The sequence below is a fragment of the Lonchura striata genome, chromosome 9, assembly GCF_046129695.1.
Source record: "Lonchura striata isolate bLonStr1 chromosome 9, bLonStr1.mat, whole genome shotgun sequence".
Classification (NCBI taxonomy): Eukaryota; Metazoa; Chordata; class Aves; order Passeriformes; family Estrildidae; genus Lonchura; species Lonchura striata.
This window is the reverse complement of record NC_134611.1, coordinates 6,557,248-6,581,600: the sequence shown is the minus strand read 5'-3', so window position 1 is coordinate 6,581,600 and position 24,353 is coordinate 6,557,248. Positions and strand designations below refer to the sequence as shown.

Here is a 24,353-nt window from a genome sequence, read left to right as displayed (position 1 = left end):
ATTCATCCTGTGAGATTGAAAACTCTTTTCCATGGACAGAGATCACAGCCAGTGTCTCTGGGGGCTCTGTCCAGGGGGTTCCTGACCCCTGCCAGTGTCCCAGGGCAGCCAGAGGGATGCTCTGGATTCCCACACAGTAGTGTGTGAGGTCTCTTCCCCTGGGTCCCAGGTCCACAGCAGCGGGGTGGGGACTGTGCTGTGCTCTCCAGCCCTGCCAGACTCACCGAGTTCCTTCTTGCTGGGGGAGGCTGATAGGATTTCAGATCCCACATGATGAAAGCCTGCTGTGGGAAACCCATTGTGCCACCTCCTCCTCCTCCTCTTTATTTTGCTGTTCCCTCTCCTCCTTTGGGTGGGGCTCCGTGTGGTTTGTTGCTGGTTTTTTTTCCCCTTCCCTGCGAATTCCTGTTTCTTTGCTGACATTTCCCACAACAGAAGTTTTGATTAATGCCGGCTGCACACCAGAGCTTCTGAAATTCATTGCTTTATTCCCTCACTGCAGATCAATAAATAGTAATGTTTTATTTCCAGCGCTTTGCCTTACATCACAGCAAAGTTCAGCGTTCCTCCTTGAATGCTGCTCTGTATTTAAGTTTGTGTTGCTTCAGCACATCAGCCTGCAGTTTATTTCTCTGAGGCTGTGCGTTGTGTAATCTCCTTCCTGAGCAGTCCTGCTGACTGCAATCCGAGTGGAAGAGGCAGAAACAGGTCTGAAATGCTTCGAATTTCACTCAGATGCAAGGGATCTAAGGAAAACCAGTGGAGCACTTCCTCAGGGATGTTTTTCCAGGCCTTAGAGTGCCTTTGGCAGTTCCTACGGCCAACTGCTGTAAACATGTTGGAGTGAGTGAACAGAAGGTTTGGACCTCCAGTCTCACCCCTGAAGTGAGGCCACCTTAAGGAGGGAATCAGACCTCACTCACAGCTGGCTCTCCCCCTCTTCCCTGTGTCTTGGAGGCACTTTGTACTTTGAGAAAGCACAGAAAAAGGTGCTTCTCAGTCCTGGCTCTTACATCCCATTGGCATTGTTGGGGTCACTCTGGAGGGTGGCTCTGCAAAGGGAACCACAGGCACTTCACAAAATTGAGAGCATGGATGAGTATTTTGAGTAATTTCACAAGGCTGAGCATGCAGGTACATTACTCATGTGCACTTCTACCTTTGTTCTACATAATAGTGAGACAAACATAAAATGCCTCTGCTTCTTTTCACTGTTGGGTGTCTTTTCCTTGTTCAGAAGTGTTGCATCTAAGAGTCTTCCAGCCTGGTATCTTATTCACTGAAGAGTTTTAAATATGGATATATGTGTGTTAGACCTGGAAGTGGTCCCATGCAAAATGTAATGAAGCTGGGCTGCTCTGACCTCTGAGCTCCAAGGCGTTTGTTTTGGCTCCCTCACAGAAACCTGCAGTATACAAATTGGCACTTGTAAAAATGTTCAGATAAATCAAAAAATGGCACAGGGGGAAAAAGTTTCAAACTGTTTCTTTTGGGATCCTTGGCCGTGCTATTTTGGACGTGTGTTTTTGTGGCAGCAGGCAGTTTGTTGCTTGAAGAAAGCTGAAATATTCTAGGAAGTCGGGCTAGCTGGATTTAGATCTCAAGTGATGCCAAAACTAATATAGCCTGTAACTAAGTGAGAGTGACTTTGCACAGGGAATGTCAGTCACCCGCAGCTTTGTCTTACATTTTCATAGGAGCCTTTAAAAAAGGCAAAACACAAACAAAACCCCAGCAAACGTGGGAGCTGCTCCCATCCAGTGGAGCTGTAGTTTCAGTGCTCCTCATCCTCAGCCCAGGGAGGGGCTGGATGGATGGATGAGGATTGTCAGAGCAGGGAATGCCTGCGGTGCTGGGAGCTGGGCTGGCCTGGAGTGCCCTCTCTAGGCTGCTGCACACCTCACCTTTTGGGAGGGATAAGGGAACAGCCAGCATGGTTTATTATCACCTTTCTTTCCCAGCAGGATGGGCTGCACTGGTTCTGTCTCAGGTTTGCTTCCTAAGGCATTCTGAGTATGGGCGTTTGGTGCCCGTGGCAGTCAAAATCACAATAAAGTTTCAGCTTCAGCGTTACACGTAGGACTCTCTTCACTCCTGGGACTCTTAGCATTTTAGCAGAGCTCAGGTTTTTAAGAGATTTCATACTGCCTCAAACCCAGGGATCCCAGAGGCAGCAACTGCAGTGGCCCCTGCCTGACTCTCCACTGCTAAATGAATCCAGAACAAATGAAGCTCTGAAAATAAGGAGAAAAATTTGACACCTGGACTCCGGGAAACATTTGTGGGTTTTGACGAGGAGCAGTGGGGAGAAGGGAAAACCTATGGTTCAGCATAGTTAAATATATGGTGTGCTAAGTGTGAATAAATTGTGGCTGTTTTAAACAAGTTCCTAGAGTCCGTGGCTGGCTCGGGCACAGAGGGGAGGACAGCAGCTACAGCACAGGAGCTCCTCAGAGGGGGCTACTGGGGGCCACTGTCCTGGGCTGCTGCTGCTGCATGGCAGGGGGCAGCTCTCAGCGTTTACACAAGTGGCAAACGTTCCAACATGTGATTTTTCTCTTTAAAATGAGCTTTTGGCTTCAGGGGTTTGGTCTCCTCCCTGCTTTGCGGTCCGATTCTTTTCCTCGTTGCTCATAAATGATTCGTTGGTGTAAAGGAATCCTTCAGGAAAGGTAAAAGTTCCTCTTTAAATGTGCCAAGGGCTGTTCGTGGCAATCTTGGAGGTCTTTTCCAGCCTTAATGTTTCTATGATTTGTGCTCATTTTAATATGGCTAGTTTGTGTGGGATTGTCCATTGCACCCCCCTTGTGTTCTGATACAAAGCCATGTGATAATTTATTGAAATAATGCAATTATATCACTTCTGGGTTCGGGGGGAGAGTTGCAAACTCCATTACAGAAAACAAACCTTCACTTTAAAGTAGAGGCTGGAATCTGCTCCTGCCTGCTGGTGACTAAAAATCACTTTGAGCCAAATAAAATTAGTGTAGAGCCTCGGGGTGGGTGTGCAGTCACACTCTTTGGTAACTTGGAATGGTTCTAGCTGCTCAGTTAACATGGAGGCAGCCCTGAAATCCCACTGTGGGAGTGAACTTGCCTTTTAACTGTACTAACTATATACAAACTCTACCTTTTGCACTTAGTTTGGAAGGAAAGGATATGTTTTTCATCCTGCTGCAAGCACTGCTTTCTTTCAAAAAACAAGACAACAGCCCTGACGGCCCAGTGGCACTCACCATTTAGAAAATGTGGATTTGGTGTTTGCTGTCTTGTTCCAGCAGGTGGTTCTTCAAGGTGTGCTCAGGGTCAAGGGTAAATCATAAGGCAAGGTTTCAAAGAAATCCCAGTGTTCCTTTGGTTTAGATAAGGAAAGTGCAATCCACCGTTGTGCTAGAATATTAAATTACAGAGAGAATATGGATATACATGATTACACCTTGAAGTTCAGGGGGTCTCTGCCTTGTGGTGCAGCTTTTGTTGCATTCCTCGTGGCAATCACATCGTGGTGAGCCCTGAGGTTCTGAGCACTGCTGGAGCTGCTGCTGAGCTCTCACTGTGCAGCTCATCCCGCTCTTCTCTCCCTGTACAATAGCTCCCTCTGCTTGAAATCAGCAGTGGAATTGTTTCCTACTTGCCTGCACGGCAGTTTTTAACGTGGGCCCCCTTTTTTAAGATTTCTGCTGCTCTTCATGAAGCAATTCCTGTGCACGGCTCGTGCTCATGTGTGTTGTGAAGCAGGGAAAATAACCACATTGTTCTCAAAACTTCTCTGCCTAGAGCTGCTTCTTTGCAGGATCTCTCTTCCTTTTGGAACACTTCTTTCAGCTAAATTATCTCGTACCAAAACACGATGATTTATTGAGCAAAACTGTTTTTATTTCAGTGGTGAGTTGAAACGGGACTGCTTCTCATCAGAGATGTGGTAGTTAGGCCACTGACCCTGCATAGAAGCAGCTGATGGTGAGGTTCCCATGTCCTGCTTAAGTGGTTCTGGTCCAGAACCCAGAAAAGAGCTGATTTAGATCAGGCAGAGCAGGGGTTTGAGCCAGCACCAAAATTATTATGCCAGTCCTTCACTCACAGAATTTTGTCAGCTTATCTGCATGGATGGGGGGAATGCTTGGGTTTGTTTCGTTCATTTTTTATCAATATAGCTAAGCCAGCAAAAGTCATATTATAAAAGCTGTTGTGTCAGCAAAGGTGTTGTTTTGCTGAGAGAGCATTCACCCATTCAGGGAACCAGCATAAACCTCCCTGGCCACGGCAAGATGAGCCCATGATAGGAAAACTTGCTGGTTTAGTTCTCCAGCAAAGCCTCCCTCCTGTGAACAGTGCCTTGCTTGCTGGGAAGGGCCTGGCTGGATCCTGGGTCTGCAGAGATGTCCAGAAGGTTTTTTCTAATTTGCAGTGGAGCAAACCCCCAGATTAAAACCAATCTAGAATTCTGTGCTGGTTCCAGGATTGTTGGGGTTTGCTGGCAAGAACAAAGGGCAGCAGAAACTTCCGTTTTCTACATCCAACACTTAAAGCTCTTTTTTTCCCTTCACGTTTTGGAATCCCTTTGGATTCCTCTTCTGAACTTGCTGGGCTTTGGTTCTTTCCTGGAAATCTCCTGAGGGGATGCTGTTGGAAGCTCAGGGAATCCTCCCTCAGCACCAGGTGCAGCAGGTTTGGGCACACACAGCTCGGGCAGCACGAGCACCTTGGCACAGGAGGCAAACACAGGGAGCCTGCTGGGCTTGGCTGCCAGGACACGGTGCTCAGGAGGAAACATCTTGTGTGCACTGCGGATAAACTGTAAAATTATAAAATTGTGAAAGGGCAGGATCTAGCAGTAGAACAGGAGAGAATTGTTGGTAATCTTTATTTACTTGAATCCAGCCCCGGCGTGGCTCTTCCTGCTGAACTCTAATTTCACTTCTCTAATTTCAGCCTTTTACAGATATTACAGGCATTGCCTCATATGTTTGCACATACCTTAAAAAACATGTGCCCTTGGAAAGCGGTGTATAGTCATATAAAAATAAAGAGCTTAAAAAGCATTCCTGTTTTCAAATTAACACTGAGGTGCTGAATTCACGGTGGTCTTTGTGATTTGAATTTTGCCCTTTTTTTATCCCTCCCACTCCCTGAATAAGATGCAAGTCCTGAGGGAAAAACAGTCCATGATTGTGCATTTGGAGACCCAGTGCATGCAAGGAGCATTCCTGAACTTTATGAGCCTTTAGCAAGGGGGAGAAAGGCTGTAATTGCAAACTTAAAAAAAACAAATGACTAAACAAAAAATATATTAAAAAATTAAAACCCCATATGGGTTTTTTCTGCATATCTTTCTGCCAGTATATAATAATCTATAATTTTATTGGATTAAGAATAATTTTTTTAATGAGTGAAGGCATGATAGAAATGGTACAGGACACAAAGCAAATGCTAATACAGGTTAAAATATTAAGTTAAGTGGATATCTTTGCATCAGTTTACAATGTGTGTAATATTTTGTGCTTGACACTCTCTGTATCCAAAACTATGGTGTTCCCTCAGTAATAATCTTAGTTACTCTTCTGTTGCTGTCTCCTGTTAAGGTGGAGAAAAATGTCACTTCTAAGTTGTCACATGGAGTTGACAGAGCAGAAACGCTGCAGTAACACACCCCACATCAACGGCTGTTTCTTCAATATTTGGGGGTTCCATTTGAACTTAGTATTTTGAATTTAATTTCTGATGTTGCAGTGGCTCCTTTTGCCATCACTTCTGCTGCTCTGAAGCCTCGGGTGATGTGCAGAATGGTTATTTTCTGTGGCGTTAGCCCGTCCCAGGCTGGTGGAAGGCTGCCAGCGTTGTTGTTCTGTTTGCAGCTTGGCCTGGCTGTGTCTGTGTGTGAAAGGAGAGGGCAGGCAGGGTATCGGTCACCTTTCAGATCTTAACATTTCTTAATGGATTAGGCAAGTGATGGGATATCTTCCTTTCTGCACACTCTGGGCCCTGGCAGTGGTAGCAGACAGCGCTTTTCAACCGTCTCAGCAGGCTTCAGTCCCGTAGCATCAGAGAAGGAACGTGCTTGAGTGCTCCTCACACACTCCAAACAAACATCATCTTGCAAGGCCTTCACCTGGGGGTGTTTTTGTTCTTTTCCCCCCAGGACCCCTTGGATCCAGCAGGAACAGCCATTGTGATCAGCTCCCTGGTGGCCGGCGGCGTGGCCGAGCGCGGGGGGCAGATTTTGCCGGGCGACCGCTTGGTGTTCGTCAATGAGAAACACTTGGATGGTGCCACCTTGGCAGAGGCGGTGGAAGTGCTGAAATCTGTGCCCCCTGGTACAGTTTCCCTTGGAATCTGCAAGCCTTTGGTGGTAAGAACTGATTTTAATTTTTTTCTTTTCTTATTTCATCCCGTGGCGTTTGTAGATGGGGTTTGCGGGGAGAGTTCAGCACAGGGCACGTGTGCATTTGGGAAACAGCTGAGCTGCTGCGCCTTGAGAGGGCCAAAAGTCCTGGCAAATGGGCAGCTCAGTGTCCAAAACCAGCATCCTCAAGTTCCTCCTTCAAGAACATCCACGTGGAACCGGGAGATGTGCCTGGGCAGACCCATGTGTGCTGTGCACAGGTTTCAGCACTTCAGTAACCCAGTTAAACGTGTGCTGGAGCCCATTTCTCTCTCAGACACTGCTAAGTGCTTGCTTGAGCTCCACTGACATCAAAGAAAGCCACTCTGTTTGAAGTCAAGGCTGTAAATTCAAGCAGAATTTCCCTTTTCTGGAATCAAGGCTTTGGAACAGTAGTTTACTGGGGAATGCTGCAGTATTGTTCATCAAGGGCACCCAGGCAAAATTAATTAAAGCCCCAGTTAACAGAAAGTGCTTGTAATTCTAAGTGGTAGAGGAGTTGTGAAATAGGATTGTAGGAAAGCTGTTAAATATATTATTTCCTTTTCTAAAAATTACTATGTTGTTTTTCATAACCTTGTATTTGTCTTCCCTTCCTACACATCTCTTTAGGTCTTAGTGCATCTGAATCAATATGTTCAAAGAATAAAAGCTGTTGACTTCTCCATTTTTGACTTTCTATTTTTATAATTCTTTTCCAGTGGCTGGTTCTCCTTCTCCCTTTTTAATTTTTTGAAAGATGTGGGAATTTTTTTGTTGTTGTTGTTTTCCTGACTCATTGTTTGGATTACCATTTTTAGGGAGAAAGCAGTGAGGAGGAGAAAATGCATGGTGTGGATATCAACAGCATCAAAAACAGCCCTGGGTCTCCAGAACCAATAGATAACACAAATTTCTCAGTAATACTTGAAGCACCACAGGTATTTGGTTGCTTTTTTGGTCCAACTCCAGTTCATACAGACAGGAAATGATGTTTAAAAGTAAAAAAATATAAAAGTATATTTTTCAGATAAGACTGAAAGTATTGGATTCCTTCTATCAGCAAACTGTGCCAAGTGCATTGGGAGCACTTACCAATGCAGCTCCCAGACTGCCTTATCAAATTTATTATGTCATTAAAATACCTTGGGTTACCTTGGATATGAAATAGGAATGCTGTGTTGTTATTAGAATCAGAAGTGGTGGGCTCAGCTTTGCACTGACAGTAAAGTATTGGGAGCAGAATGCTTTTAATTATCATGAAGCAAAACAAAAAAGTTCAGAGTGTAAGGCACTCTTGAAATACTTTCTTCTTCATAGCCTTCTAATGTTCTCTGGAGTGATTTCTTTACTCTTGCCTCAACTCTCCTCATCCTTACTATCTGAGAAATAATTCTGTTTATTGTGGGAGGATGTGGCATTAAAGATAGTGAGAAACTCAGATACCAGGGTAATAGGCAATAATATTGCAGTTCTCACCAGTGCAGGGTTGGAGAGATGTGGATATCTTGTAATTTTCATCTGTTCTCAAGTGCTTTGCAAAATTCAGGCTGGTAAATGTATTCTTTTTATACCAGAAAATACAACACATAAAGGATCATGCAGAACTGCAACACAGGAAGAAAAATAAATTCCAGATTTTCTTGTAGCTGAACGTGTGTACCTGTCTCTGGATGCAAACCTGTTTTTAGTGCTGAACTGGTAGATTAGAAGCACCAAAAGGAGAAGTGTTATAGGGTGGATGTGGGTATACTGTGAAGAAATTAGCCTGGATGATGATAAATTACATTTTCTGATTTTTCACAATGTAAAATGGCATTTGTTGTTTGGGGCCATGGGAGGGATTGCAGAGAATTTATCCTCTGCCAGCTCAGATTGGTTTTCTACTTCCTAAATAAAACCAATGTCATTAAGTAGTTTTAAAGAAAATATTTTATTAAAAGTCCTCAAACTGGAACGATCAATTTGGACAAAACACCTACAGGGGAATTTACTTGCATTTTGTTTCACCTCATGTGTGACAGCTTTGGTAGTAGGTAAATTATTTTTTATTATCTTACCGCTCACACAGGTAGCCAGGAGTGGTGTGTTCTGCTGGTTGCCACTCTGAGACACTGGCAACCAGAATGTCAACCCCAAAATGATGGAATTTGAGGATTTTATTTGCTTCAGTGTCGTGTTTGCAGCATTCCCTGTGTGCTGGTGGTGTCTGGTGCTGCAGTGCAGCAGTCAGGGAGGATGCAGAGCAAACTGCTGGGTCAGGGACACAAACCCTGCATGGTTCTGGGCAGAGAAATCTGATTTATGTGCCCTGGAGTTGGGGAAGTGTTGGGAGAACAACGCTGCAGGAGCCAAGGGAAATGGAGTGAAAATGGAGAGAATTAGGATCTCTTCAGCCTGGCTGTTTTGTGAGATCGAGGTACACATATCAAATGGATTAAAGGGACTTTTAATGCTAGTTAGATTAATAAAATGGGCTAATTTCTGGGTTGCTGGTGTTCTACTCTTGCGCCGGCTATTGGCTGCACTGTTTCCTTATGCTGCTGCCTCTCTCCTGTTTTCTCTCCTGCCTCTCACTTGAGTTATACAAACATCTTGGCAGTGTCTGGGGGCTTCCCTTCTGTATTTGTACAAATGTACCCAAACAGGATCCTGACACCGAAGGTCAGAAGTGCTGCAGTGCCCTGGGGAGCCTGGGAAGGGGCAGGAAGCAGAAACAAAAACATCTGGGGGAAGGAGCCCTGAATCTGCCCCTGGGTTTGGGAGTCTGGGGGCTCGGGGTGGTGAACTTGGGTTTGGAGGTTCTTTGGGCCACAGAGACTTGGTGGCCTGAAGGAAAAAAAAAAAGGGGGAAAGCTCTCTGTGTGTGGCAAAAATTCTGGGATAAGATCCCAGCTGCCTGTGCAGCCTCACTGTGAGCCAATGAACAGCACCCCATTCCATCTGGGAGAAACAGGAGTTGTTGGAACTCCCAGAAAAAGAACTGTTGAGTGACATCTTTCAGAGTGAGTTTTAATACCTTTTCCCTCAGTTTTCTTGGTTTTTTTTGTTTTTGTGGTTTTTTTGGTTTTTTTTTCTTTTTTTTTTTTGGTTTGTTGCTCTGTGGTTTGAGCACTGTTCTCCTTAAAGCAGGAAAGTAATGAACAGTCATTTATATACTTTTTAATTTTTTTGGGGGGGGGTATATGGGTCTTCCATTTCTCCTCTGCCCCAGGTTAAAAGTTGGATGGAATACCCAAGGTAGGGGCAAGCAAGTATGGCTTTTATTTGGGGTTTTTAAGTTGCTCTCACTGTTGCATAAGCAAACTCTTGGGCTGTTTGTTTAAGAAATGTTCATGCATTCATAAAGCAACAGCAGATATGTGTGAAGCACAGGGATACTTTGACTAGATTTATATGTACTTTTTCCTATGGCTGTTTTAGTGTTAATTAACAATTTCTTTCCCTAACTTCAGTCCAGATTGTTTTTTCCAAATGGCTGCAGCAGCATCTAAGCTGTGCGACTTAAAATTCTTTATACTGAAAAAAAATAATTGCACTGTCTGCTTTCGGTGTTAAAATCATAAGTCAGAGAGTCTATTTTCTTTTAGCAAATGCAGAAGGTAGAAGATTTTCACATTAAAAATCAACATGTAATCTTAATGTGGGCAAAAAACAAAGCATACCTTTGAAAGAGTGGGATGGAAACAAGAGGTAAAATCTGTATTCTTTCATGATCTTTGCAGGGTTTCAGAGACGAGGTGCCTTTTAAAGAAGAACTGGTTGATGAGCCCCATTTGGAGTTGGGAAGGTCATTTCAGCTCTCTCAGAAGGATGATGAGTATGGGAAGGAGTCCTGGGAGATGTGTGAGTTCCTGAAAGCCAGAGCAGAGGACGTGGAGGAGGAATGGGAGATGTTGGTGGATGAGGAGGATGAGGATGAGGAAGAGTCAGACTTCCTGAAAGGTGGAGAGAAGGCAACTTCAGACAGGAACCTGGCTACAGAACGATGGGCAAAGCAGCTGGAGGCTGCTGAAATGCAAGATTTAAGATCCAGTGCCAAAGAGTCCCTGGAATATCCATTCAGGAAAGATCAAATGGTAAGGAATGCTGTGCTGGTCTCCGTGCTGAGCACAGATCCCTCAGGGCAGACTCCAAAACTAAACCCTCAGGACTCTCTCTAGGGTTGTAATTACTAGAACTTAATTTATTAAATTTATAAAATTGATTTATTTACTTGTGTACCTCTAGCAGGCACCAGTCTATCCTTTTGCACATTTTGGAAGGTTTTATAGATAACTTATTTTCTGTGTATTTACCTGCTGGAGTGAAATATCTGATTGCTGGTATGGGGCATGTCAGTAACAGCAGAATGTCACTTCATGGGTTTGAGAGTCCAGAGGCTTCAGTGAAAGGAACTTTCTCTTTTCCTCATGTTTTTTAAACCCAAACCTGTTCCTTCAGCCAGATTGTGTATTTGAGAAAAAAATGATATGGTGGAAGGAACTGTGGCAAGGCTAGTAGTGGATTAAGGAGTAGGAGGAGATAGGCTCAGGTAAATTGCAAAACTTGTATTTATACATCTTTCTTAAGTACTGAGAATTATTTTTTCCTTCTGATTCTTTGTTCATCCCCTCACCAAACAAAAAAGTGATATTATCAGCCTCCCATGCACCAGCTTCTGAGGTGTGTTTGCTTTTATATGAAAAAAGTGGAGTGGAAAAGGATTTGACATCACAGCCACAGAGAATTTCAGGTTTTGTTTGGTTTGTCCCCTTAAGTAGTAAGTGTATAAACAGATAAAATGAAGTTTTTACTGACAGTTTTATACCAGAGTGCACAGTATTAAATTTATTTGTTTGTTACTTATAAAAAACAAATGAGCAAGAGTAAATAAATTTTTGTCTGAATTACAGGTGAGGAGAAAGATACAGTTATTTTATATTTCAACTGCATATAACATTTCTCATGCCTCTTCTTAATGCAGTGCATAAATGAGCAGTTAGTATTTAAATGAGCAGTTAGTATTTCATAGTTACCTGAATAAATATGAATGCAGCTGAGGATATGTATGTTTGCTGTAAAAAGTAATGTTCCTGTCAAATACCCCTGTGTAAGTTAATACCATTGCTTTCTAACTTTAATTACTTCTTTTCTCCTCTGTGAAGTGTGAAGAGAATGCTGCTATAAGGTCACACTTTTCTGGAACCACAGCTCCCAGCAGCTACCAAAAAGACATTTTTGATACTGAAACTACCCAGCCAGAAGTGAAAACTGAGATGAATTTAGGTTTGTAAGAAAGTTTCTCTTTATCTCATAATTTTGTGTTTACAAATTTCATTTTTTTTTACCAAAACAAAAATATTTTCAAATGAGAAAATATTCAAATCAAGAGTTCTGCAGGCTCAAGACAGTCTGGTATTAAATGAGTTTCACTTTTATAATCTTGCTTCCTCCTCCAAATCTGACCAGTGATAAATAAATACAGAAATGAAGTGACAGGCTCTGGAGGTGACTTTAGCACAGCCAGAAAATTGCAAGTGATCTGTGTGGTAGAAAATTGCCCCATCTCCTGGATTTGGGATCTGTGCTCAGATTTCTCCTTGTCAGATGGCCACAGTTGGATGGTTAGGATTTGGTAGATTGATCAGAGAAATAAATTTATCAAACCTGCCTGAAGTGGCACTCCCTGCCTGGGAGGAATGAACTCCGAGCCCTGTCCAACCTGACCTTGAACACATTTGGAACCTGGTGGGATAAAGAGTTTAATTCCAAGGGTGAAATAATTGGTGGATGCCTGGGCAGAGGAAGCAAAAGTTCACATCTTCTCCCTTTTTTCACATCTCCCCCCTTTCCTTCTTCAGGAACAAAGCTTCAGAGTGACTCCAAAGGACCTGAGCTTGCTGTTGATTCAGAAGCAGTTGGACAGGAAGCCCCGAAAGAGGAGAATTATGTTTTTCCCAAGAGCCAGGAATCTAGCAGAATAACCACCTCAGCTCAGCCTAGAACAGCATCATGCAGGTATGGAGGAAGATTTCAGGTTTTGAAAGACATTCATTTAACAATCTTAACAGTCCTCTTGCTTTACTCAGCTGAATCATGATGAAAGGCTGTGTGGAATGCTCAGACAGATGTATAGGTCTGTAGCTTTTACAGGAGATGGAGTTTGGCTTAAAACCTGAAAACTTCCCATGTTTCCTCCCTTGAACACTGGGACAGAAATGTGCAAATGGCTGTGCCAGCACTGCAGGGAGGGGAGTGTGGAGGTGGCCTGGAGGAGAGGGATGTGGCCTTTACTCATGTCTCCTCCTGGTTTTCCCTTCCCTTTGATCTTCCTTTTGGGAAGAGCAGAGTTCAGCCAGGGCAATCTGCAGGAAATTTTAGTCTTGCCAGTGGTGCTGAGGAACCTTGAGCTGGCATTGCTGTGATTTTCTTTATCTGTCCCAGTCTTTCCCCACCAGTGTGGGGTCAGTAGGTAGTGCAGCTTTTGGGACCTGTTGATTCCTCAGTACTCCCTTAATTTCATCTGAAATCCTCTCTCAGAGGGAAAGCAGCTCAGCAATAAGGTGAGAAGATTGTTCTGTAGGGTTTAATGGAGCACACAGGATCTATTCTCCCACTTGGATCATGATCTGCTTACTGGTTTTGGCATGTTTATATCTCTCTCCAAGCATCACAGCATATTTATCAGAAAGTAAATGTTAATTGCTTAAATAGTCATTTCCAATGAGTAAATGCAGTGCAGATTTGTGTATCACAGAGCAGCTTATAAATTTGGTCTGCCCATCATGTTTATTTCTGGAGCATTCCTTAAGTACATTTAAACCTAAATACAAAAATTCCTGTCTGGTCTGTTGACTCTGTACATTTGCTTTAAACTGGGCAGTGTGAGAAGGTGTTGCTGTCTCACTGCCAGATACAAAATATGTGAGGAATTGTGACCTGGCATGGGTGATGCCTCTTTTACTTTTTATTCCTCCTCTCCCCTCTTCCCCAAATTAGTGAATTACCTGAGAGAGAAGAAGGAGAAGGAGAAGAAACTCCAAACTTCAGCCACTGGGGACCACCACGGACGTATGTTCATATAATCACATTATTCCTTCCCATTTACCTCATGTCTTTTTTTCTGTGAGCCACCTTAGTTCTTGGGTGTTTTTTTTCCTCTCCTCCTCTGCCAATAACTTTAGGGTACCTGTGTACCTTGGGCTTTCCTGAAGACAGGGAATTTTTAACAGATGTTCAGCAGAATTCTGCCTTCTATTTATACAGCTGACTTGGGAGAGCTTGGCTGGTTTAGGTTGTGGATGACCTACAAGTTCTTGTTCATTTAATAACTATTAGGTGTGAACAATGCACATAGTGCTGTGCTGTCTCCCTTTCCACGGGCTCCCTGCTAAACCTTCATGGCAGGATTCCAAATTGCCAAGCCAACCTTTTTAGCCACATCCTTGTTGTATCATTAACATTTTTAGGTGAATTGTTTTTATGGTCCCAAGTAAAATATGATCAGAAAGTTGCTGCTTGAGCTGATGAATGTGCGCTGAAGTCAGTGTTCAGAAAGTTGTATGAAATAATTCACTATTTGTCTAAAGTGCTGCTTGCAGGGCTTCCCATTCCCAGACACTTTGCTCAAGCTGAAAAAGGATGAGTATTTACTTGAAGATCTGACTTTCTCTGAAATAAAAGCCTCTGCCAGTGGGCATGGATTGCAAGCAGAATTTTGCTCTTCTTGTGGGGTGAGATCTGCTCAAGGTGAAAACTCAACTCTGTTGAGAGCATTCTCAGGCTTCTGACTTTATCCCTTTACTCTGTTAAATCTTCTTGAAAGACCAGGAGCTTACATTTATTTAAGGCTTTGCATTTGTAGTTTAAAAAAAAAAACCTGTTTGAAGCTCTTGAAACTACCATGTATTTTTTTCAGTGTTGAGATCTTCAGAGACCCTGATGTGTCTCTTGGAATCAGCATTGTTGGTGGACAAACTGTCATAAAGCGCCTGAAGAATGGAGAAGAACTTAAAGGGATCTTTATCAAACAAGTTTTGGAAGACAGCCCAGCAGGAAGAACAAGGGCTTTAAAAACTGGAGATAAAATACTTGAGGTAAATGGAGATAAAACTTTCTTTTTAGTCTAAGAAATAAAAATTGTCTCAAACAGCTTTGGGTGGAGAGAGGAACAAAATACTGCCACCACTTCATGAGGTATTGGCAACACTTTGTTTTGAAAACCAAAGGAAACCTCTGGTGGTGTTTCTTTTTTTTTTTTTTTTTTTAAGGTCTGACTATGGAGCTCTTTTTCCTCTGTATTTAAGAAAAGATTTATCCTGGTGTCTGAGGGTGGACTGAAAAAAATGGGAGTGTCCTCTTCCCATACAAAGGAGGAATAAGTTACAGCATATCTATAAGCATAAATTTAATATATACAAGGACACAGAGTGTTCATTTTGAATTATGGACTGTTATTTTTGTGTGTGTGGATTTAGAGTAGTTAACTGATAACCACTGTTTGGGATAAATCCCTGATTCTGGCAGGTGCTGTGGGGGAAAATGTCATTCCAGCCTCTCACTGCTGGTTGATTTGTTTTTACTCATTTTTCTCCAAATTAATACTTCAAGATCAGCCAAGCTGATAGTGCTGTTCAGGCTTAGTTTACCAACAGGTAAAACCTGAAAGAGTTAGATCTAATGTTATGTAACACTCTGACAATCTTACTCCTTATGTTTTTATCTAGAGGAATTGTTTTGGGCAACATATGGCCATCTTTTAATTATGAATACCAAGTAACACTTTTCTTTAAACCATCATCGAAACATACTTTACAAATAATTACTCTTGACTGTTTTTGATGCCTTCCTCAGATACACTAATCTCCTGCAAGTGTGTGTGATGCCTTGTAATGACTCTGTACCTAATAAAAATAAACACTGTTTGTCAGGTTTCTGGGGTAGACCTACAAAATGCCACCCACAAGGAAGCAGTAGATGCCATCAAGAATGCAGGAAATCCTGTGGTGTTTGTAGTCCAGAGCTTGGCTAACGTACCAAAAGTAAGTTTATTTCTATTTTTATTCTAAAACTTAGTAAACGCATAGCGTGCATCTTATTTTAAACTTGCCTAAATTCCTTTCAGACAGTTCTGTCAATTTTTGTGTCCAAGGATGGATCCTTTCAGTCAGTTACAGACCAACTGATTGATTGATTACTTCTCTGGTCTAATTGGAAACCTCATTTGTCTAATTTACATGGAGTAGATGTTAATCTGTTGACTAGGTGTTAATTCAGCTCTCCCACCTGTGTAGTAAGAGTCTGGTCCTATGCATTTTAATTTGCCCATATTTGATAATCTAGAAATAAACTCTGTTATCCAGAGGAGCAAAGCTCTAATTAAAATTAGTCAGATTCACACCAGCAACTCCCTGTGAAATGTGTCACCAGAGGGACCTAAAAGAGTGACCTGGGAGCAAGTTAATTTCCAAAATATTTGAGGCATCTCCTCATCTTTGAGGCCAAGGCAAGAAACTTTTCAATGCCTCAGTAAGAGCAGCATACAGTTCTACCTGCCTAAAATACACACAGAAACTCCAAACTTTTTATGTAATAATGTAATTCAGTAAATCCAGTGAAAGAATGTAATTTATAGACTGCACTGCAGTGCCCTTTTACACTGGGCAGAATGCAGAGTGGACTGGGGAACTTTGTTATTGTCAGGAATTGATTTTGGATGTTTGTTTTGCAGCTAAAATTTTCTCCATAATGTGGGTAATGTTACATTGGTTTTCAGGTGGTTTCTCCTGCCCAGCCTAAGGGAATCAAAGTCAGCAAAGATCAGGATGCAGACAAAGAAAATAAGAGTGATAAGGTATTTATTCCATTCAGTGCTGTACCCAGGTTTTACTAAATCAAATGGTATAATAGCATGTATTCTAACTCTATGATAAGCTTCTTCTGAAGTCTGAAATTAAACTTGAAGTGTTTTGTTGAAATATCTTTGATTCTAGGACTTTTTGCCAAATTCCTGCCAAGTGTTCTGACATTTATTCTGTGGGTGTCTGCTGGGTGCTGAAACCCTGTACTTAGCACAGCTCCTCACTGTCATCTGTCTGAAGTACCTGGTTTGCTCCGTGTGGAGGCAAATTGATTCCCTTTGTTCAGCAGAAACAGAGCAATGGCAACGTGTACACAAATAATATCCTCAGTGTGAGGCCGCCTGAAATCCAGTGGGATCATTTATGGGATGGTGAAATCCACAGTGGCTCCTGCATTTCCCACAGCTGTGTAGAATGAGAAATGACTGAGGGGCCTGTGGCTGCTCAGCTAATTGTGAGGCAGTCACTGCACAGTGACTTCCAAATAACTTCACAGCAGCTTTAAAAGAGGAAAAAAAAACTCTGTTTGGTAGAAAACAGGGAATTTGTGTTAATAAGGGAATAAGGGAAAAAATTATTTTTCATTTTCAGCTGTCTCACTCTCATGGCATTGGTGTTTTCCTGTGGGATCTGTCCTGACTGAGGAGTGTAGTTCAGGTACTTTGAGGGTGTGAGAGCAGCAGGAGCAGAGACAGAAGTAATGCAGACAATAAGTTTTGCCTGGTGCAGTGGAACTACAAATAGGATGAAGTTTTCATTTGATCCTACTCAGCACTCTGGTGTTTGTTGGGTACTTGAGAAGACCCTTTTACCTCCAAAAGTTTTTGTAACACTCCTTTCAGATCCCATCAGGGACGGGAGCAGCGAGGCTCAGTTATCAGAAAAGGTGTTGAAGACATGCTTTCATGCCAGAGCATAATACTTCCAATGAAGCACTTACAATCCCCTTTTCTTGTGTTTTTTTTTTTTTATCTATATTTCTAATCTCAAAAGCTCTCATCCTCTGGCAAAGTGCTGCCTTTCATCTCCAGCGCTCCGCTGTGTCGCGTTCTGCGGCGTTGCGAGGTTAAAGAGGGAGCCTAATCTTTTGCAGACCTTTTTCATCTATTGCTGCTATAAACTGGTGGGTGGAATATAGAAGAGCTCCAGTGCATAAATATGTAGCTCCTTTTTGGCTTTGAACGTGGGCTCACAAAGCAGTCCTAGTGCACTTCTGTGGGGCCGTCTCGGAGTTGGAAAGAGTTGCTATTAGTGGATTATTAGTCCACACCCCTATGGGGAATCAGTGATATTTCTAGTCCAGTCTTCAGACAGTCACAAAAGAGTTTGGTTTGAAAGCAGCCACATCCAGCTGGAAAACCTGCCTTTTCCTGTATCTTTTCAAATGCTGGAGGTTTTTCTCTGATTTGTTGGCGTTTATCCTCCTCTATTGATCTGTTTGTTTCAAAATGAGCACTTTAATTTATATAAAACCACTTAAAACATTAGTGGACGAGCCAGATGTCAACATTATCTGGCTGGCTGGCTGGCTGTGTGAACTGTGCTGTTGCCTCTGTGCTGGTACATAAACGTGGCACAATGGAGCAGCCAGGCACAATTTTCTCATCTGGCTTTTCACTGGGACAGGAGGGATAAGAGATATTTGTCCCTCTGAGCCATAGAAAACTGCTGGGTAAGCCTGGGTGCCTCGTGTAATTTCACACAGACTTTCTAACAAACGTTTAAGGTCTTAAAAAGCCAAAGGGTCAACATTTAGACTGTAAGTTATTACTGAATTACAGAGATAATAAAGTGACCCATTTGTCATAGGCAGCTGAGAGTGAGGCCGCAGATTTTCCATCTTTACCTGCTCAGTAAAGTAGAACCCAAGTCCTCCCTTGCTTCCTGGATCATCTGGATTTTGCACAGTTCTGTCTGTGCTGGCTTCAAGAAAAAAGTAGGAGGCACCACTAAGTGTTACATCCTTTTGGAAAACAGCTGTTGTGCTTCCAAGTGCTCTCACTACACACTTTTTGCTACTGGTGGATTGAATTAATTCCATTTATTATTGCATTCTGTGCTCAGTGCACTGCTTTCCTGTTACATTTTTCAAATGGATGAGATGACAGATATTTTTGCCTCTCCAAATTTTCCACATATTACAGCTCACTCCTTGCACCATTCTATACAAATTCAACTTCAATAATTGAAAAATCAATACGCAGGTTCAGCTTTCATTGCTCACAGTGAAAAAAAAAAAGAAATATTATCCTGGGCTTGATGTGTTTGGGTGTTGTGTCATATTTTCTAGCCACAGGAGGAATTAATTACAGGAATTCTGGGCGCTCTAATGGCATCTGCTGCCCGGTGTTCCCTCTCTAAAGTGCATCCTGCTATTAGCAGTGGGCTTGCAGGGGATGCAGCTGAGCATCGTTTAGTGGAGTCGTGGTGCAAACCAAGGCAGGACCCAGTTCCTTGGAGCTGTAAAACCAATTGCTGAGCTGAGCCAGTGCCTCTCCAGCCTCAGAGCCTGCTCTGTATTCCTGCCATGCGCCGCTATATGCATCATTATAGGAGCTGCCTGTATTTATGTGAGGTAATAGAATTTTATTGGGAGATATAATTCAAACCTTTATTTAATTTATGCCAAAACGCGGATGGACTGTGATGTTTAAATATTCATGTATGGACTAAGAGGATTGAGTTCTTATTTTATGTATTTTTTTTAATTGATGTTTATCAGCACCAGATAGTTTTGTTATGGAGGCTTATAAGAAACAGGGTGTAACTCAGTGTTTGTTTTCAACCCTTGATTAGTGTTCACATTTTGATGTTTATGACAACACACAAGTATTTTATCAACAAGTAAATGTGCATGCACAATTGTGTTTCAGTTTCTTTTTCTTGATGTTCAGTGTCACTTCTTGGCTCTGCTTTCTTGCACAAAAAGCCTTTGCTGCAGAATTTAGCATTGTAATTAAGTACTGTGTCTGTGCACATGCAGTGCAACAGACAATGGGGTTTTTTTAATGTTCTCAGAGGTTACAAAGCATGTAACTCATTGTCTTTGAATCCATCAGAGAAAATATGGGGCTCCACCTCCCATGAAGCTGCCACCTCCTTACAGAGCCCTCGAAAGGCATCACACAGAGGAGGCTGCTCTGGGTGAAGAGGAGGATGAGGATGCTTGTGCAGAGGGTGAGTAGTGCTCCAATCATTGCATCAGATCACAATCAGCTGCTGATAAGCCTTCATGCCTTTTATTGCTTGTGGGAAGTGCTGCTCAGTGTGGCCACAGCAATCCTCAGCCTGGTTTGTAACTTAGATGCTTCTTCTGCCCAGCCAGGTCCCAGAGCTCGGCTCTTCTGGGGAGATGCAGGAAGGGCTGAGTTTATTTTCATCCCCAGCACATCCAGGCTGTGTCTGGAGGAGTTGCTTGGGCAGAGATGTCAGCAGTGAGTGGAGATGTTGTGTTTTACTGCTCTGATTTCAGTGGTAGTCAAGCAGTTGTAGCTTGAGGACCACTCAAATCAGACCAGAAATCCTGGAGCTGATCCCAGGCAATGCTGTTCAAGCAAGATGGGTTCCTTTAAAAAGAAAAATCTGCTGACTTATTGTTTTGGTGCTCTCCTGAAGAAAGGATCCCCTGGCTTTGTAGCACTCTGCATGGGAAGGGTTCTGCAGTTGTCCCATTTTGGGTTTGGCAGTGGTTTGTGGTGGTGCTCACTCTGTGGAAGAGCAGGGACCTGAGGAGTAGGAAGCAGTGCAAGTGGAGAGCTCCTGGCAGCATGATTTAGATTCCAGCTGCTTTTGAATCACAACTTTGGTTAATTAGCACTTTGGTTAAATGGAATATTATTATCCATAGCTTATCTTGCAGTAAAATATTTAGGAATACTGAAGTTGCAATTAGGAGTCCTAAATTACTTTCTAAAATCAGTTACTTTCTAATTTTTTTTATCTTTATGCTCCTTTCTACCAGATCAGGATAAGGTGAGATGAGGCCTTGACCCACCTGGTCTAGTGGAAAGTGGAATGAGATGATCTTTAATGTGTCATCCATCCCTGTAACATTCTGTGATTCTCTGTAGGCTTTTGCTGGGGTTTAGTTTGTTTTTTGGTTGTTTGTTTTTTTTTTTTCTTTTTGCTACAGTGATTTTTCTCATCATCTTGAGCTCTCAAACTGACTGGGTAAAGCTCCAATTGTAACAAACTCATTCCAGCTCGTTACTGAAGTCCTAATTCCCAGTTAAAGGATAGGTGTGATAAGTAGGCTGACACCTAAGTTATCTAATTAGGATGTGCCTCAATCCAAGTGCTTGCTGGGCCTAAGTTAATACTTTGCACAGAAGTAATTCCTTATTCATGGACTTGGTCATTTTTTAGCTCTCCTGCCATCCCTAATGATATTGCTGGCTGAGGCTGGAAGCTGAAAAGGTAAAGCTGCTGCTGATATTAAATTCATCAATCCTACCAGACTTGGCAACAGCACACAGATCTGTTCAGGGGAATCTCCTCTTTCCTTTCTACTGACTGAAGGTGAATGTTTTGCTGTAGCCATCTTTCCCATGAATCTTGGGAAACAGAGATAAATTCTTCCTCACCTCATTCTGTTCCTTTGAAAATTAAGAACAGGCCAGGGAAGCCTGAAATAAGTTTGTGCCTCAGCCCTTGCAGTACAAAGCATGTTAGAAATGATCCAACTATATTTAATGACATTAAGCATCTTGGCAGCTGTGGAATGGCCTTTTACAGAATCCCTGCTCTGTGCTCACTTGAAAAACAAAGTTTTCTCTGCAAATTCCAGTACAGTGTTGTTTCTGTGAACTGCTTGATGCTCATAACTTCTGGTTCTTGAGCACCTTTCCCAGAAATCCCAACCCAGACAAGAGCTTGTCTTTCTGAACTGTCCATTTGTATGTTCATATTGCTCTGTTCCTCACCCACTTATCCAACTCACTCTACTGGCTTTGGAACCTCACTGCAAATATATCAACAGGTGATCTGGATTTATTGTCTTCCTTATTTAGAAGATAAGGTTCCTTCCAAAACGAAGATGTGGTGTCAGCCCAGGTAAATTCACATCATAACCTCTCTTTTATTTGCTTCCTGGAGTTCTCAATCTCTGTCACAGCATGGAAAGCTTTGGAGGGCATTTTGAGGTGGGACAGCTGTTAAACCTGTCCTCTTGTTTTGCTCCTGATGGATTTTACTTTATTTTTTAGCATTCTTATTAACACAGCTGCAGTGTCAGGAACCTGCTCATCAATTTCTTTCAAACTCTGGAAGTACTTTATTTGCTCTGCTTGACATTTTTTGTCCTTGCTTATCACTTCTTTCAACCCTCCCTCTCATCTTTTGTCTCCACATCCTCCATCATTCCCCAGACTGAAAAAGCAGAACATTGTTAGTCTTCCTGCCATATTTGAGAATTTTTCTTTTCATTGTGTGCCATCCACATTGCCTCGGAGTCTCCATGTTTTGTATGTTTTCCCCTTAAAGTGGCTGAATAACCTTTTGGTGTTGATTTAATTTCCCCTAAAATCTAAACCCACTTGCCTTTTGGCAATGCTCCCTTTTATTTCTGCTTTCCCACTGCTGAAACTGTAGCTCTCATTGCTGACCTGGAACCTGAATTCCTGTTTGGAACCAACAGTCATTTCTTGTTCATGTTCTCCCTTTTGTTTCAATCTTCAAGAGTTGGTTTTGATCTAAAGAGGGCAAATCCTTGCTGGGAATAGAACTGTGACGTAGTTTTTGGTTTAGAGAAACTCTAGACATGTCCTCTATGTTTCTGTGGTTTAAGAAGTTTAAAGTTCCAGGTGTTTTGTTGTTTGGTTGTGTTTTTTTTTCAAATGTGACTCTTGCACCCAAGGCCTTTAGTTTCAGATCTGCTTCTCCTTTGCTTTATGCCTCCAGTACTCCCAGCATCATTTCCCAAGTTCTTAGGTGGCTTTTCCTCGACTTTGAAGGCAAGTTGAAAGTTGTATTTCCTCTTGTTTTATTTCTTCTTCTAGTGGCACTGCCAAATCTTTATCTGTACCCAGCCCTAACCCTGTGTGTGGGTTTTGTTTTCTCTTTGCTTTGAGGTTGCTGTTTCAAGGCTTTCAGTTTATGCGTGGAAACAGTTTTGCACAACTTGCAGCCTGTCCATCCTGCTGCAAAAGGACCTTTCAAAATGCTTCATCCTCCAGACCTGAAACATTTTGGAGTTTTCCTTTCCCACAGAATGGCAGAGCCTTTTTTGGGGAAATAAATTGTTTTTTTTAGACTTCCCAAATCTGAAAAACACCAGGTTGTGAATGGGATTTTTTTAAAACTTTTTTCTCCTTTTTTTTTTAAATGAAAACAAGTAAAAGGAGGGGAAGGCAGACAAAGGAGCTGTTTGTGCTTGTGAGCAGCTGTGCTGCAGGCATCAGTAGGCACTGGTGTGTTTTCCTGGAGTGGGGATGGCTGGAGGTGTGCTCCAAGAACCTGCTAATGGACTTGTGTGCACCCCGTGGTGGCTTATTGCCATAATGAGGGGTTGGTTGTAAAAAGAAGCAGAGGAAGTGGATGGGCAGAGCAGTTTGTAATGGAATTTTTGGTGAGGTTTTCCTTGGGGGAACTCCTGGCTGTACAATTTGGATATGCTTTCATGACTGAGTTGCAGCAAACGTAAATTAGACAGGAGAGAGTTGAAAAACCATTCTACAAGAACTGAAAGGACAACTGTTGAAAGAACTTGAAATCCTTAATTTCAATTGCTGTTATATCTTCAGTGGAATATTTTGTCGGTTAGTTGACTGGGATCGATCTTGTTGGTTTCAAAAAAGTCTAAAATAATAAAAATAGATGGTAATAAAAAATTTGTGGAAGGTGGCTTGGATAATGGACTAAACTACTGCTGTGCTCAGACTTTCTGTCTGCAAGGATATTTAACTGTATCTAATAAGGGGATAATAATGCCCCCTTCCTCTTATTTTGTCTCTAGGTAATGTAGAAATCAATGAAGCTATAAGAAACCATAATGATTTATCTTCCTAAGATGCCTTTCTGAGGAATAAAAGCTAAAGCAAGAGATTTTAAAACTTCTCTGGTATTTTGACTTTCCATTCTTGACTCAGAGGGTGGGGAGGCCCTGGCATGGAGAAGTTGTGGATTCCCCATCTCAAGTGTCCAAAGCCAGGTTGGGTGAGCTTTAAGGCCCCTTCCAGCCCAAATCATTCCATGATTCTGTGATCCCCCATTGTGATAAGGGTTGGGTTGGGATTGGGCAGCTCTTAACACACCTGAGGTTTTTGGCAGCATCCAGGTGCCAGTGATGTCTGTGATCGGTGAGAGCAGAAAAATAAAATATGGGAAAAAAGGAATCAAAAAAAAAAGGATTCCATTAAAAGATGGAAAAAAGGAATCCAAGTTCAGTTGAGACTTTGAGGAGGGTATGGTCAGGTTCATGGGGTGGGCAGGAACAGGATCTCTGGAAGTGTCTGTGCATGGCTGTGGGCAAGGATGGCAATGTGAGGATCAGCGTTTGGGAAAATGCCAGGATCACTAACAAATGACTAAATAAAAGCCAACTCACTCATAATTCCTGGGTATCTCACTCTTTGGAGTCTGGTGTATGCAAAATTATGCTGAAACAAAGGAAAAGCACTCCTGACTTTTCATTTGGGGGGGGGATCCACTGAGAATGTTGATCTTCAGTGGAGGGAGCTCGTGTAGCCAAGCACTGCCTCTCCAATAGATGTCACTGCAATCAACAGCAAACAGAGATGATGCTCAGAGGGGAAGATGTGGCTTGGAGAAAGGCTTCAAGCTTTATGAAAATAAAACGTTGCAAAAGTAGTAATTGCAAGATTTAATGCTCTTAAATATAGTACCAAGTGTGTTTAACACAGTGGATTTCCTTAGATCAGGCAAGATCTGGGATTAGACAAACAGAGCAGAGACTTTCATTTTTCAGCTCCCTGTTAATCTCTATTTAATGTGACTCTGTGCTGCTAATCTTCTTTTCCCATTCTTGTTCTGACCCATAATTAGCTGAGGTACATGGGGTTTGTAACCTGCCCTAAGATCAGATCCAGGACGTGCTGGGCAGAGGCACAGAGCTGCCCTGCCACGCTGGGATGGGTGAGGGAGGTGCTGCCCCTGCACTTTGAGGCTGTTGGTTTTGTTGTTGGGCTGATTTC

General features: G+C 42.5%; 1 protein-coding gene across 1 annotated transcript in view; it reads left to right on the top strand.

Annotated features, from left to right (window-relative positions):
* PATJ (PATJ crumbs cell polarity complex component) overlaps positions 1-24,353 on the top strand; it is a 134,416-nt gene that overhangs the window by 36,536 nt on the left and 73,527 nt on the right. Inside the window, exons 16-25 of the mRNA XM_021542668.2 lie at positions 6,140-6,349; positions 7,183-7,302; positions 10,087-10,440; positions 11,509-11,629; positions 12,205-12,361; positions 13,343-13,414; positions 14,262-14,439; positions 15,274-15,384; positions 16,119-16,196; positions 19,263-19,380. Of these exons, the coding sequence (XP_021398343.2) occupies positions 6,140-6,349; positions 7,183-7,302; positions 10,087-10,440; positions 11,509-11,629; positions 12,205-12,361; positions 13,343-13,414; positions 14,262-14,439; positions 15,274-15,384; positions 16,119-16,196; positions 19,263-19,380 (1,519 nt within the window). The remainder of the gene's footprint in view (positions 1-6,139; positions 6,350-7,182; positions 7,303-10,086; positions 10,441-11,508; positions 11,630-12,204; positions 12,362-13,342; positions 13,415-14,261; positions 14,440-15,273; positions 15,385-16,118; positions 16,197-19,262; positions 19,381-24,353) is intronic.